Below are 15,775 nucleotides of genomic sequence, written 5' to 3' on the forward strand. Positions count from 1 at the left end.
TTGGTCTGGGGGAAAATGTGTGTAAATGGGTTAGTAACTGGCTTAGTGATAGAAAGCAGAGGGTGGTTATAAATGGTATAGTCTCTAACTGGGTCGCTGTGACCAGTGGGGTACCGCAGGGGTCAGTATTGGGACCTGTTCTCTTCAACATATTCATTAATGATCTGGTAGAAGGTTTACACAGTAAAATATCGATATTTGCAGATGATACAAAACTATGTAAAGCAGTTAATACAAGAGAAGATAGTATTCTGCTACAGATGGATCTGGATAAGTTGGAAACTTGGGCTGAAAGGTGGCAGATGAGGTTTAACAATGATAAATGTAAGGTTATACACATGGGAAGAGGGAATCAATATCACCATTACACACTGAACGGGAAACCACTGGGTAAATCTGACAGGGAGAAGGACTTGGGGATCCTAGTTAATGATAAACTTACCTGGAGCAGCCAGTGCCAGGCAGCAGCTGCCAAGGCAAACAGGATCATGGGGTGCATTAAAAGAGGTCTGGATACACATGATGAGAGCATTATACTGCCTCTGTACAAATCCCTAGTTAGACCGCACATGGAGTACTGTGTCCAGTTTTGGGCACCGGTGCTCAGGAAGGATATAATGGAACTAGAGAGAGTACAAAGGAGGGCAACAAAATTAATAAAGGGGATGGGAGAACTACAATACCCAGATAGATTAGCGAAATTAGGATTATTTAGTCTAGAAAAAAGACGACTGAGGGGCGATCTAATAACCATGTATAAGTATATAAGGGGACAATACAAATATCTCGCTGAGGATCTGTTTATACCAAGGAAGGTGACGGGCACAAGGGGGCATTCTTTGCGTCTGGAGGAGAGAAGGTTTTTCCACCAACATAGAAGAGGATTCTTTACTGTTAGGGCAGTGAGAATCTGGAATTGCTTGCCTGAGGAGGTGGTGATGGCGAACTCAGTCGAGGGGTTCAAGAGAGGCCTGGATGTCTTCCTGGAGCAGAACAATATTGTATCATACAATTATTAGGTTCTGTAGAAGGACGTAGATCTGGGTATTTATTATGATGGAATATAGGCTGAACTGGATGGACAAATGTCTTTTTTCGGCCTTACTAACTATGTTACTATGTTACTATGTTACTATCTCCTGCATAGAGATCATTAGCAATATATTTATGAATTTTATACTTACCTCTTACAATCATGGAATACTTGTGTATTTTGCTTGCTCAGGCTTCACTCTGGTTGTGTTCTATATTGCCATGTAATATATATGTAAAAAAAATGTAATCTATTTTTTTAAACTTGATGAACTAATAAAATATTTCTGACTTCACTTGAGTGATTTTTGTACTTCCCGTCTTTTTGGATTTATTCATGATTTTGGAAGTCTCCCTATTTATGTTTATGTAAATTATATAATATGTAAATTAAAGGATTCAGTATGATCAAATCAAATCATATACAAAAAATAAAAGAACCATAAAGTAAAAAAATATTAAAATCTTTATTAACTCCTTTCTGACATCAGATGTAATAATCCGTCCATGTGACCTGGGCCTATTTGACCATGGATGGATTATTACATCTGCGCGATCGCCTGCACACATGGGTGGTGTGTGGGTGATCACAACTGGATGTCAGCTGATTCTGACAGCAGACACCTGGAACTACCTGGCTTCCACACTTTCTCTCCTGTGACACCCCCACCCTTATCATGGGTGATTTCAACATCCCCATTGCCTCTCCCCTCTCCCCATCTGCTTCTCACCTTTCGCAGCATACTAACTCTCGCAGCATACTAATTCTCCAACACAAGAAGTTGGAAACTCCCTTGACTTGGTCTTCTCCTGGCTTTGCTCAGTGGATGATTTCACAAACTCCCCTCTCCCACTCTCTGACCACAACCTTCTTTCATTCTCTATCAAGAACTGCCATCCCGCTCAGGTCACCCCCACTTTCCACATTTATAGAAACATACAGGCCATTAACACCCAGAAACTTATGAAGAACTTGCAGTCCTCATTGGCCCCAATCTTCTCCATCTCATGTCCTTATTCTGCTCTGAAGCATTACAATGAAACCCTGCAAAGTGCTCTGGATGAAGCTGCTCCTCCTATACATAAAATAACTCGGCACAGACGGCAACAACCGTGGCACACGCTGCAAACACGTTTCCTGCAGCGGTGCTCCAGGTGCGCAGAACATCTGTGGAGAAAATCTAATCTACCCGAAGATTTCATCCATTATAAGTTCATGCTCAAGACATACAATTCTGCCCTTCACCTCTCCAAACAAACCTACTTCAACACCCTCATCACCTCCCTGTCCAATAACCCTAAACGTCTCTTTGACACGTTCCAGTCCCTACTCAACCCAAGAGAGCAGGCCCCAACCACGGATCTCCGTGCTGACGATCTGGCCAATTACTTCAAAGAAAAAATTGACCACATTCGACAGGAAATCATCTCCCAATCTCTTCATACCATGCACTGTCCTCCCTCCCCCACTGCATCTAGTTCACTCTCTGACTTTGAAGCAGTTACAGAAGAAGAAGTAAGCAGGCTCCTTGCATCTTCTCGCCCGACCACTTGCACCAGTGACCCCATTCCTTCACATCTCCTCCAGTCCCTTTCCCCGGCTGTCACCTCTCACCTAACAAAAATATTCAACCTTTCCCTCACTTCCGGTATTTTTCCCTCCTCATTTAAGCATGCCATCATACATCCATTACTTAAAAAACCATCCCTCGATCAAAACTGTGCCGCTAATTATAGACCTGTCTCTAATCTTCCCTTCATCTCTAAACTCCTCGAACGCCTGGTCCACTCCCGTCTTACCCGCTATCTCTCAGATAACTCTCTTCTCGACCCTCTTCAATCTGGCTTCCGCTCTTTACACTCCACTGAAACTGCCCTCACTAAAGTCTCTAATGACCTACTAACAGCTAAATCTAATGGTCACTACTCCATGCTAATTCTCTTGGATCTCTCTGCAGCATTCGATACTGTGGATCATCAGCTCCTCCTCACTATGCTCCGCTCCATCGGCCTCAAGGACACCGTTCTCTCCTGGTTCTCCTCCTATCTCTCTGACCGATCCTTCACTGTATGTTTTGCTGGTTCCTCCTCCTCTCACCTTCCCCTTACTGTTGGGGTTCCTCAAGGATCAGTCCTAGGCCCCCTCCTCTTCTTATTGTATACTGCCCCTATTGGACAAACAATCAGTAGATTTGGTTTCCAGTACCATCTCTATGCTGACGACACCCAATTATACACTTCTTCTCCTGATCTCACGCCTGCCTTATTAGAAAACACCAGTGATTGTCTTACCGCTGTCTCTAACATCATGTCCTCCCTCTATCTGAAACTAAACCTGTCAAAAACTGAACTCCTCGTGTTCTTTCCCTCTACTAACCTACCTTTGCCTGACATTGCCATCTCCGTGTGCGGTTCCACCATTACTCCAAAGCAACATGCCCACTGCCTTGGGGTCATCCTTGATTCTGACCTTTCATTCACCCCCCACATCCAATCACTGGCTCGCTCTTCTTACCTGCATCTCAAAAACATTTCTAGAATTTGCCCTTTTCTTACTTTCGACTCTGCAAAAACTCTTACTGTTTCACTTATTCATTCTCGTCTGGACTATTGTAACTCTCTACTAATAGGCCTCCCTCTTTCCCTGCTCCAATCTGTCCTGAATGCTGCTGCCAGGATCATATTCCTCACCAACCGTTACACCGATGCCTCTACCTTGTGCCAGTCATTACACTGGCTACCCATCCACTCCAGAATCCAGTACAAAACTACTACCCTCATCCACAAAGCACTCCATGGCTCAGCACCACCCTACATCTCCTCCCTGGTCTCAGTCTACCACCCTACCTGTGCCCTCTGCTCCGCTAATGACCTCAGGCTAGCATCCTCAATAATTAGAACCTCCCATTCCCGTCTCCAAGACTTTACACGTGCTGCGACGATTCTTTGGAATGCACTACCTAGGTTAATACGATTAATCCCCAATCCCCACAGTTTTAAGTGTACCCTAAAAATTCATTTGTTCAGACTGGCCTACCGCCTCAATGCATTAACCTAACGATCCCTGTGTGGCCTATTTAAAAAAAAAAAATCAAGTTCCTCGCATTATGTTCTCATTCACTTTATGCAGTTATTAGCACTCTGTGTCTGTACTGCTACATGCTTAGGCAGTTAACTGGTTCATGCAGCTTTACATGAACACCTGAGCCTTACACTATGGCTGGTCCGAATAACTATAGCAATTGTTACCATCCACCTCTCGTGTCTCCCCTTTTCCTCATAGTTTGTAAGCTTGCGAGCAGGGCCCTCATTCCTCCTGGTATCTGTCTTGAACTATATTTCTGTTATGCTGTAATGTCTATTGTCTGTACAAGTCCCCTATATAATTTGTAAAGCACTGCGGAATATGTTGGCGCTATATAAATAAAAATTATTATTATTATTATTAACTACGTGTCAGGAGTGGTCATAGACTGCTTCCGGAACTTTAACCCCCAAAATCAGGGCCGGCTCCAGGTTTTCATGGGCCCTGGGCGAAAGAGTCCCAGTGGGCCCCTTTAACACATACCACAATTCATAATGCACCGATACGGCAGAGAAATAAAGGTATAGTACAATGCCAAAGATTTCACTTACTTCGTACATTACATGAGTGATATCTATTGTGCATTCTACATTAGCTCAGAAACCGGACAGTATAGTCCTCTATACAGAATAATGAGCCCCATATATTGCTCCAAACAGAATAATGAGCCTCATATATTGCCCCATACAGTATAATGGCCCCATATAGTGCTCCATACAATATAATTGGCACCACATAGTCCTCTATACAGAATAATGAGCCCCATATATTGCTCCAAACGGAATAATGAGCCTCATATAATGCTCCATACAGTGTAATGGGCAACACAGAGTGCTCCATACAGAATGAGCCGCATATATTGCTCCATATGGAATTGACCCCATATAATGTTCCATACAGTATAGTGAGCCACATAAAATTCTCCATACAGTATATGATGGGCCCCATCTATTGCTCCATATATAATGGGCCTGACATAATGCTCCATACAGTATATGATCGGCCCCATACAGTATACTGAGTTCCATATATTGCTCCATACAGAATGGGCCCATATAATACTCCTTACAGAATGGGTGTCATATAATGCTCCAAAAATAATTGGCCCCATATGATGCTCCATGTATAATGGGCCCCATATAATACTCCATATATAATTGGCCAAATAAAATGCTCCATATATAATTAGTCCCATAAGATACTTCATATATTATTGGCCCCAAATACTGCTCCATATGTAATTGGCCCCATATACTGCTCCATGTTGAATTGACCCCATAAGATGCTCCATATTAAATTGGCCCCATATAATGCTCCCTACAGAATTGGCTTCCTAAGATGCTCCCTATATTATTGGCCCCATAAGATGCTCCCTATAGAATTGGCCCCATAAGATGCTCCCTATATTACTGGCCCCATAAGATGCTCCCTATAGAATTGGCTTCATAAGATGCTCCTTATATTATTGGCCCCATAAGATGTTCCCTATAGAATTGGCCCCATAAGATGCTCCCTATATTAAATTGGCCCCATGTAATGCTCCCTATAGAATTTGCCCCATGAGATGCTCCCTATATTATTGGCCCTATAAGATACTCCATATAGAATTAGCCCCATATAATGCTCCATATATGGGCCCCTTCTGATGGTCCCCATATATTGCTCCAAATATAAAAAAATGAAATACTCACCTCTTGTTGCTTGACGCTGCTCTGCTGTGGACTCCTCACCGTCGGCGTCTTCCTGCTCTCTGTGCTGCGACTGCTCAGGCAGAGGGTGCGCACTGGTGACATCATTACGCCCTCTGATCTGAACGTCACAGTCAGAGGATGGAAGACGCTGCAGCGCTGGAAGCGGGAGAGGTAAGTATCATACATTTCTGTAGCCTCAGGATAAGGTCCAGGATAGCACTTCAATGGGGCTTGTCAGGATCCCTCTCAATATGGATGGTACAGGATGCCGTCTTTCCTCCATCAGTCACTCACAATTTTCCTGAGAGCAAACTGCCTGAATCTGCACAGGATAAATGTCTTCTGTTGCTTTTCAGCTCAGCTCAGTAGGGACTCCACAGAGCTCCAAAGTCACACAGCTCTCATTAATGCTCTGTACTTGTTCCACAGCAGAACCACAGGTTGACAAGAGGAAGGGCTTAACACCCTCACTAACACACTGGCAGCAAACAGTCTTTTCAGATTCCAAACTCCTCACTTATCAGCTGTCTCACACACCATCTCACACCACAGCAGAGAGAGCTCCCTTCCTCTCTCATGAGCGTCTCCGCCCTCAGAGATTCCCGGGTTTTTCATCTCAGCTCAGATGTGCAGAAATAGCTGTGTTAAAGCCCACGACCAAACACAGGGCTCTGTTGTTATCATGTTAACTTCGATCTCTTTACCATCTTGCTACTGTAGTTTCCTGATTTTCTTAGGATCCATAAGTGCATCGTCAGTCCCTAATGCACTTCCAGACACAACTTCAAAATGAAATTTCTTGTTGCTGAAGCAGCACTTTTGGGTCATACAGGGATTGATCGGCTTATCTTTTAAAGGGTTACACAATCATATTAATAGTCAAGTCAAGATTCAACAGATTGGGAAAAATAACCAAACAAACAAATATAAGGAATATGTAATAATAAGTATGTTTTTGTATGTGTGTGAGACAAAGTATATTGTATATTTACAAGACTTATAAACAATTACAGGACCAGCCACTGTAACCGAGCTAAAAGCCTCTATAATAAACAGCAGCACAATATATGTCAGCTGGCTGCTTCCAGAAGGTAACAGAAGCTTATATCTGGTAGACGTAATAGGAGATCCACCGCAGAGCTTCATCGTATACTCGGAATCAGCGACAATCAATTACCTGACAAGTGGGAGCCAGTATACAGTGCGGATCTCTGCAGAGGCAGGCAATGGACTACTGGGTGGAAGCAGCGATATCTTAGTATTAGGTGAGTGAGCATTACATCTACATATTCAAGACTTCTTTTGTTTCCTATCTGGCTACAGGAATGGGTTGGACAATTACCAACATCCCTCAGTTATGTTATTATATACACCCTATATTATATCCAGTCTAGCTGGGAGTCCTTAATAGGGTTGCCAATTTGCTCTAATCCAAAATTTAGAAAGCTCTCTAGTGCAATTTAGAAACAGTGTCTAAGGTCTCATTCAGACGTTTGCGTTGCACGTACACTGATGATCAAACACTGATGACACACTGATGATAAAAATGGACACTGTGACCAAACACGGATGACACACTGATGGTAAAAATGGACACATGGTCCAAGCACTGATTACACACTGATGGAAAAAACGGACACACAGACAAAACACTGTTGATACACAGATGGTAAAAATGGACACACAGACAAAACACGGATGACACACTGATGGTAAAAATCAACACATAGAACAAACACTGATTATACACTAATGGTAAAAAGAGACAAGTAGACCACACACTGATGACACACTGATGATAAAAACGGACACATTGTCCAAACACTTATGACACAGTGATGGTAAAAACAGACACAAGGACTAAACACTGATGACACGCTGATGGTAAAAACGGACACATTGTCCAAACACTTATGACACAGTGATGGTAAAAACAGACACAAGGACTAAACACTGATGACACGCTGATGGTAAAAACGGACACATTGTCCAAACACTTATGACACAGTGATGGTAAAAACGGACACAAGGACCAAACACTGATGACACGCTGATGGTAAAAACGGACGCATGGGCCAAACACTGATGACACACTGATGGTAAAAACGGATACAAGGACCAAACGCTGATGACACACTGATGGTAAAAATGGACACATGGACCAAACACTGATGACACACTGATGGTAAAAATGGACACATGGTCCAAACTCTGATGACACACTGATGGTAAAAACAGACACATGGAGCAATCACTGATGACACACTGATGGTAAAAACAGACACATGTACCAATCACTGATGATACACTGATCCAAAACACTGATGATGACATTGACACCATTTTACAAGACGGATTTCTGAATGAGGCCTAAGGCTGCCAGATAGTAAAATTGTACTAACAGACAATACTAAAGGAGTATAATGTCTGGAATCTGCTCTGCTGTCAGTTTGATAGGTCATCATTAGGGTGCCAAGGAAAAATGAACTTTGCAAATTGGTAAGTCTTACCCCTCAAATCTGTTCCTTTTGGCATAAGGATTCACATTCACCATGTAAAATATGTTGACATTAAATTTAGATTTACCACTTTCTCAAGGTGTATATATATATATAGATATATACTGTATATCTGTCTATATCTATCTATCTATCTATCTATCTATATATACAGTACAGACCAAAAGTTTGGACACGCCTACTCATTTAAAGATTTTTCTATATTTTCATGACTATGAAAATTGTACATTCACACTGAAGGCATCAAAACTATGAATTAACACATGTGGAATTATATACTTGGCAAAAACTGTGAATCAACTGAAATTATGTCTTATATTCTAGGTTCTTCAAAGTAGCCACCTTTTGCTTTGATGACTGCTTTGCACACTCAATTTTGAATAAATCCCCAACAGTGTCACCAGCAAAGCACCCCCACACTATCACACCTCCTCCTCCATGCTTCACGGTAGGATCCAGGCATGTAGAGTCCATCCATTCATCTTTTCTGCGTCGCACAAAGACACGGTGGTTGGAACCAAAGATCTCAAATTTAGACTCATCAGACCAAAGCACAGATTTCCACTGGTCTAATGTCCATTCCTTGTGTTCTTTAGCACAAACAATTCTCTTCTGCTTGTTGCCTGTCCTTAGCAGTGGTTTCCTAGCAGCTATTTTACCATGAAGGCCTGCTGCACAAAGTCTCCTCTTAACAGTGGTTGTAGAGATGTGTCTGCTGCTAGAACTCTGTGTGGCATTGACCTGGTCTCTAATCTGAGCTGCTGTTAACCTGTGATTTCTGAGGCTGGTGACTCGGATAAACTTATCCTCAGAAGCAGAGGTGACTCTTGGTCTTCCTTTCCTGGGGCGGTCCTCATGTGAGCCAGTTTCTTTGTAGCGCTTTTCCATTTAAACAAGACTATTCTCAGGAATCCAGAGTCATACACTTTTAAATACTAAGGGTTACAGCAGACTGATCCTCAGCAATCAGTAAGTCATTCCCTATGTGGAAATATATAATTTGTGTGAATATCCATTTAAGTTATATGTTACCTGATATTCAACCATGCTTTCATAAATATAATTATATGGGATATCAAACCAAATCTGACTGTCTATTGTCTCGTAGCATGCCGCTGCAAAATGCTGTGGTAGCCATGATGGTTCAGTATGCCTTCAATTTTGAATAAATCCCCAACACTGTCACCAGCAAAGCACCCCCACACCATCACACCTCCTCCTCCATGCTTCACGGTGGGAACCAGGCATGTAGAGTCCATCCGTTCACCTTTTCTGCGTCGCACAGAACAAAAGATCTCAAATTTGGACTCATCAGACCAAAGCACAGATTTCCACTGGTCTAATGTCCATTCCTTGTGTTCTTTAGCCCAAACAAGTCTCTTCTGCTTGTTGCCTGTCCCTAGCTGTGGTTTCCTAGCAGATATTTTACCATGAAGGTCTGCTGCACACAGTCTCCTCTTAAGAGTTGTTCAAGAGATGTGTCTGCTGCTAGAATTCTGTGTGGCATTGACCTGGTCTCTAATCTGAGCTGCTGTTAACCTGCGATTTCTGAGGCTGGTGACTCAGATAAACTTATCCTCAGAAGCAGAGGTGACTCTTGGCCTTCCTTTCCTGCGGCAGTCCTCATGTGAGCCAGTTTCTTTGTAGTGCTTGATGGTTTTTTCAACTGCACTTGGGGACACTTTTAAAATTTTTCCCAATTTTTCGGACTAACTGACCTTCATTTCTCAAGGTAATGATGGCCACTCGTTTCACTTTACTTAGCTGCTTTTTCTTGCCATAATACAAATTCTAACAGTCTATTCTGTAGGATTATCAGCTGTGTATCCACCAGACCTCTGCACAACACAACTGACCACATTTATAAGGCAAGAAATCCCACTTATTAAACCTGACAGGGCACACCTGTGAAGTGAAAACCATTCCCGGTGACTACCTCTTGAAGCTCATCAAGAGAATGCCAAGAGTGTGCAAAGCAGTCATCAAAGCAAAAGGTGGCTACTTTGAAGAACCTAGAACATAAGACATAATTTCAGTTGTTTCACACATTTTTGTTAAGTACAGTATATAATTCCACATGTGTTAATTCATAGTTTTGATGCCTTCAGTGTGAATGTACAATTTTCATAGTTATGAAAATACAGAAAAATCTTTAAATGAGAAGGTGTGTCCAAACTTTTGGTCTGTACTGTATATACACCCACATTTGGTATCGCCGCGTTCAGAAACGCCCGATCTATCAAAATATAAAATCAATTAATCTGAACGGTAAACGGCATGACATACCATACATAACGCGGGATATGCATGACGATAAATAACAAACGTTTAAGACTGCAATATGATGTGCCATTGAGCATCCAGTAAATGAAAACTAATCTTAAAAAAAGAAAATTATCAAATATCTATGACAAAAAAGGAACAAAATTAGGAGGTAAGACCTTCAAAAACATGCTACTTAATTTTTACCATGCATTTCCTTGGCACCCTATTCATCATGTTTATCACAAATATGTTATTGGCAATTGTTACGGTCATGTGTGTCTAGCTTCTCAGCCTTTTATTTCAATTGAGAAAAGCGGAGAAGAATCCTAACATTGAATTCTTCTAGCAATCACCAAGCTGCATTGCTTGTCAAAAGATTTCCCTAGAGTGGAAAACCGATGTCATATATTTGGTCCAACATAAACCCTATCTCATTTACATAGACTTAATGACAGCAAATGTGGATAAATTGTACTTGTTTCTGAACTCTAGTTTTATGTTATATGCCAGAATGTGATAAATATCGCTTCTTCTTCTTCACATTGGCAGGAAACATCACTGCTACACTTGTCACCTCTACCTCTTTCTGGCTAAATTGGGATTTCAACATTGCTGAGAATACAACTTACAGTATTTCTGTCTATGGAGAACCATCCAGTACCTGGACTGTGAATACTACAGCAATACAGATCACTAATCTGACATCTGGGAATTTCTACAATATTCAGATTTCTGCATATAATAGATATATGGTTTTGTACGGTTATGTTGGTCAGATCATTCTGTACACACGTAAGTACTATTTGCTATTTTGTTTCCTATAATAATGGTTGCTCACACAGGCAGAACTTTTTGGTCAAATTAAACAGAAATTTATAGTATATAGACAACAGACCGGGATTAATGGTAGTTGAGGCCTCTGGAGCAAAAGCTTGATTCAGTTTACTCAAACTTAGCAGTAATATATTTTTTACTTTCCATGGCTATCCTAAGCTGGACACAGATATTACGTAATTGTCTGCAGATAATGACAATGTTAATAACATTTTCTGAAAATCTAATGTCCATGTTGCAGCCCTCTTGTTTGCTGCTGACTAGTGAGGAGTGAGTGTGCTCGCTACTCGATCGCGCGTCGGGGTGCTGGAACTCATCCACTATCACAGGTGCTTGAGCGCCATGCTCGATTCCCCGCCTCGCATGTTTTGCTGATAAGCATGTGGGGATTGCCTGTCACACTCGGGCCATTCCCACATGTTAATTGGTTATCTAACAGCCGCAATACATGCAGGTTTTGGAATCGAGCATGAGGCTCGAGCACCCACGATACCCGAAACGTACCCGAGCACCCCGGTGCGCGATGGAGTAGCCAGCATGCTCACTCATCATTACTGCTGACCAAAAGAAAAGATACCAAGATACAAAAAGAGATCTGATATGTTGCATTTTCTCTTCCTAGTGGCTGGGCAATTTTTTTTTATTTTTTGTGCTTCTGTTTTTTCCTTCCCATATTTCTGAGTCTCTTTTTTGTATTTATACACCAAAATTGATATATGATAGCTTGCTTGTGTGAGTCTCATTATACTGTTTTAAATGACACCATTTATTTTAAGAGTTGATGTACTGAAAAGTGGGAAAACAAATTTAAAGTGCATTTATATTGCAAAATAAAAGTGATTCTTCAATTGTTCTTTAGAATTTGTTTTTACAGTGTTAATTATGTAGTAAAAATGACCTTAAAACATGATTCTCGGTGTCAGTATGACTACAGTGATACTGTATAAGACATAGCATGAGTTTTATATTTAAATAGTAAAAAGAAATTTGCGCTTTTAAAAAAAAAATTTGGTTTAGGTCTCGATTTTCTGAGACCCATAACTTTTTTATTTTTTCATCATTGGATCTATGTGAGGTCTTATTTTTATACAAGGCAAACTGTCATGTTAATTGCAACCTTTCATAAATTAATATGACTTTTTAATCTCTTTTCATTGCAATTTTTTACTGAGGTGTATATAAATCAAAATACCATATATACTCGAGTATAAGCCGAGATTTTCAGCCCAAATTTTTGGGCTGAAAGTGCCCCTCTCGGCTTATACTCGAGTCAAGGTGGGTGGCAGGGTCGGCGGGTGAGGGGGAGAGGGCGCTGAGGCATACTTACCTAGTCCCAGCGATCCTGGCGCTCACCGCCTGTCCCACGGTCTTCGGTGCTGCAGCTCTTCCCCTCTTCAGCGGTCACGTGGGACCACTCATTAGAGAAATGAATAAGCGGCTCCACCTCCCATAGGGGTGGAGCCGCCTATTAATTTCTCTAATCAGCGGTGCCGGTGACCGCTGATAGAGGAAGAGGCTGCGGCACCGAAGACAACTGTGACAGGCAGAGGGAGCCGGACGCCGGGACCAGGTAAGTATGTAATATTCACCTGTCCGCGTTCCAGCCGCCGGGCGCCGCTCCATCTTCCCGGCGCCGCTCTGTCTTCGCGTCCTCTGGCTCTGACTGTGCAGGTCAGAGGGCGCGATGACGCATATAGTGTGCTCGGCGTCCTCTGCCTGATCAGTCAGAGCAGAGAGACGCCGGGACCGGACGCTGGGAGCTGCAAGCAAGAAAGGTGAGTATTAGTTTTTTTTTAATTGCAGCAGCAGCAATGGCACAGATATATGTGGAGCTCTATGGGGAAATATGAATGGTGCAGAGCACTATATGGGGCACAGCTATGGGACAATATGAATGGTGCAGAGCACTATATGGGGCACAGATATATGTGGAGCTCTATGGGGCAGTATGAATGGTGCAGAGCACTATATGGGGCACAGCTATGGGACAATATGAACGGTGCAGAGCACTATATGGCACAGATATATGTGGAGCTCTATGGGGAAATATGAATGGTGCAGAGCACTATATGGGGCAGAGCTATGGGGAAATATGAACGGTGCAGAGCACTATATGGCAGAGCTATGGGGAAATATGAACGGTGCAGAGCACTATGTGGCAGAGCTATGGGGCAATAATGAACGGTGCAGAGCACTATATGGCACAGCTATGGGGCAATATGAACGGTGCAGAGCACTATATGGCACAGCTATGGGGCAATAATGAACGGTGCAGAGCACTATATGGCACAGCTATGGGGCAATAATGAACGGTGCAGAGCACTATATGGCAGCTATGGGGCAATAATGAACAGTGCAGAGCACTATATGGCACAGATATGGGGAAATAATGAACGGTGCAGAGCACTATATGGCACAGCTATGGGGCAAGAATGATCTATTTTTATTTTTGAAATTCACTGGTAAATGCTGCATTTCCACCCTAGGCTTATACTCGAGTCAATAAGTTTTCCCAGTTTTTTGTGGTAAAATTAGGGGGGTCGGCTTATACTTGGGTCGGCTTATACTCGAGTATATACGGTAATTGCAATTGTACGATTTGGATTATTTTTAATTATGATGTTTAGCATTCAGATAGATTAATTTTGTTTCCCTGAAGATTATTTGAAATTTAAAGAGATTTTACAGGACGTAAAAAAAGCAACAGCTCAAAATATTTTAATATTAACCCCTTTACCCCCAAGGGTGGTTTGAACGTTAATGACCGGGCCAATTTTTGCAATTCTGACCACTGTCCCTTTATGAGGTTATAACTCTGGAACGCTTCAACGGATCCCAGTGATTCTGACATTGTTTTCTCGTGACATATTGTACTTCATGATAGTGGTAAAAATTCTTTGATAGTACCTGCGTTTATTTGTGAAAAAAATGGAAATTTGGCGAAAATTATGAAAATTTCGCAATTTTCCAACTTTGAATTTTTATGCAATTAAATCACAGAGATATATCACACAAAATACTTAATAAGTAACATTTCTCATATGTCTACTTTACATCAGCACAATTTTGGAACCAAAATGTTTTTTGTTAGGGAGTTATAAGGGTTAAAAGTTGACCAGCAATTTCTCATTTTTACAACACCATTTTTTTTTAGGGACCACATCTCATTTGAAGTCATTTTGAGGGGTCTATATGATAGAAAATACCCAAGTGTGACACCATTCTAAAAACTGCACCCCTCATGGTGCTCAAAACCATATTCAAGAAGTTTATTAACCCTTCTGGTGCTTCACAGGAATTTTTGGAATGTTTAAATAAAAATGAACATTTAACTTTTTTTCACAAAAAATTTATTTCAGCTCCAATCTGTTTTATTTTACCAAGGGTAACAGGAGAAAATGGACCCTAAAAGTTGTTGTAAAATTTGTCCTGAGTACATCGATACCCCATATGTGGGGGTAAACCACTGTTTCGGCGCATGACAGAGCTCGGAAGCGAAGGAGCGCCATTTGACTTTTCAATGCAAAATTGACTGGAATCGAGATGGGACACTGTTATGACCTGGTGGTAAGGGCAATAATGGACCTGGTGGTTAAGAGCACACGGGAAGACCTGATAGTTACAAATAATATAGGACGAGCTCTGAGACGTGGGAACTCTGCTGACCGCAATCCCTAATCCTATCACACACACTAGAAATAGCCGTGGATTGCTCCTAACGCTCCCTATGCAACTCGACACAGCCTAAGGAACTAACTAGCCCTGAAGACAGAAAAATAAGCCTACCTTGCCTCAGAGAAATTCCCCAAAGCAAAAGGCAGTCCCCCACATATAATGACTGTGAGTAAAGATGAAAATACAAACACAGAGATGAAATAGATTTAGCAAAGTGAGGCCCGACTTACTGAACAGACTGAGGATAGGAAAGGTAACTTTGCGGTCAGCACAAAAAACTACAAAAAGACCACGCAGAGGGCGCAAAAAGACCCACCGCACCGACTCACGGTGCGGAGGCGCTCCCTCTGCGTCCCAGAGCTTCCAGCAAGCAAGACAAAAATCAAAATAGCAAGCTGGACAGAAAAATAGCAAACTAAAGAAAAACAAGCAGGAACTTAGCTCCTGCTGGGAAGACAGGTCACAAGAACGATCCAGGAGTGAACTATACCAATACTGGAACATTGACAGGTGGCATGGAGCAATGATCTAAGTGGAGTTAACTAGAGCAGCCAGCTAACGAATTAACCTCGTCACCTGTGGAAGGAAACTCAGAAGCCGCAGCCCCATGGACAGAACCAGCCGAAGTACCATTCATGACCACAGGAGGGAGCTTGACAACAGAATTCACAACA

General features: G+C 42.0%; 1 protein-coding gene across 2 annotated transcripts in view; it reads left to right on the top strand.

Moving 5' to 3' along the window:
* LOC138638064 (tenascin-X-like) overlaps positions 1-15,775 on the top strand; it is a 366,072-nt gene that overhangs the window by 143,588 nt on the left and 206,709 nt on the right. For both annotated transcript variants that reach the window (XM_069727035.1, XM_069727036.1), the window contains exons 18-19: positions 6,822-7,073; positions 11,142-11,384. In XM_069727035.1, the coding sequence (XP_069583136.1) occupies positions 6,822-7,073; positions 11,142-11,384 (495 nt within the window). The remainder of the gene's footprint in view (positions 1-6,821; positions 7,074-11,141; positions 11,385-15,775) is intronic.

The sequence above is a fragment of the Ranitomeya imitator genome, chromosome 5 (genome assembly GCF_032444005.1).
Source record: "Ranitomeya imitator isolate aRanImi1 chromosome 5, aRanImi1.pri, whole genome shotgun sequence".
In the NCBI taxonomy this organism is placed as follows: domain Eukaryota; kingdom Metazoa; phylum Chordata; class Amphibia; order Anura; family Dendrobatidae; genus Ranitomeya; species Ranitomeya imitator.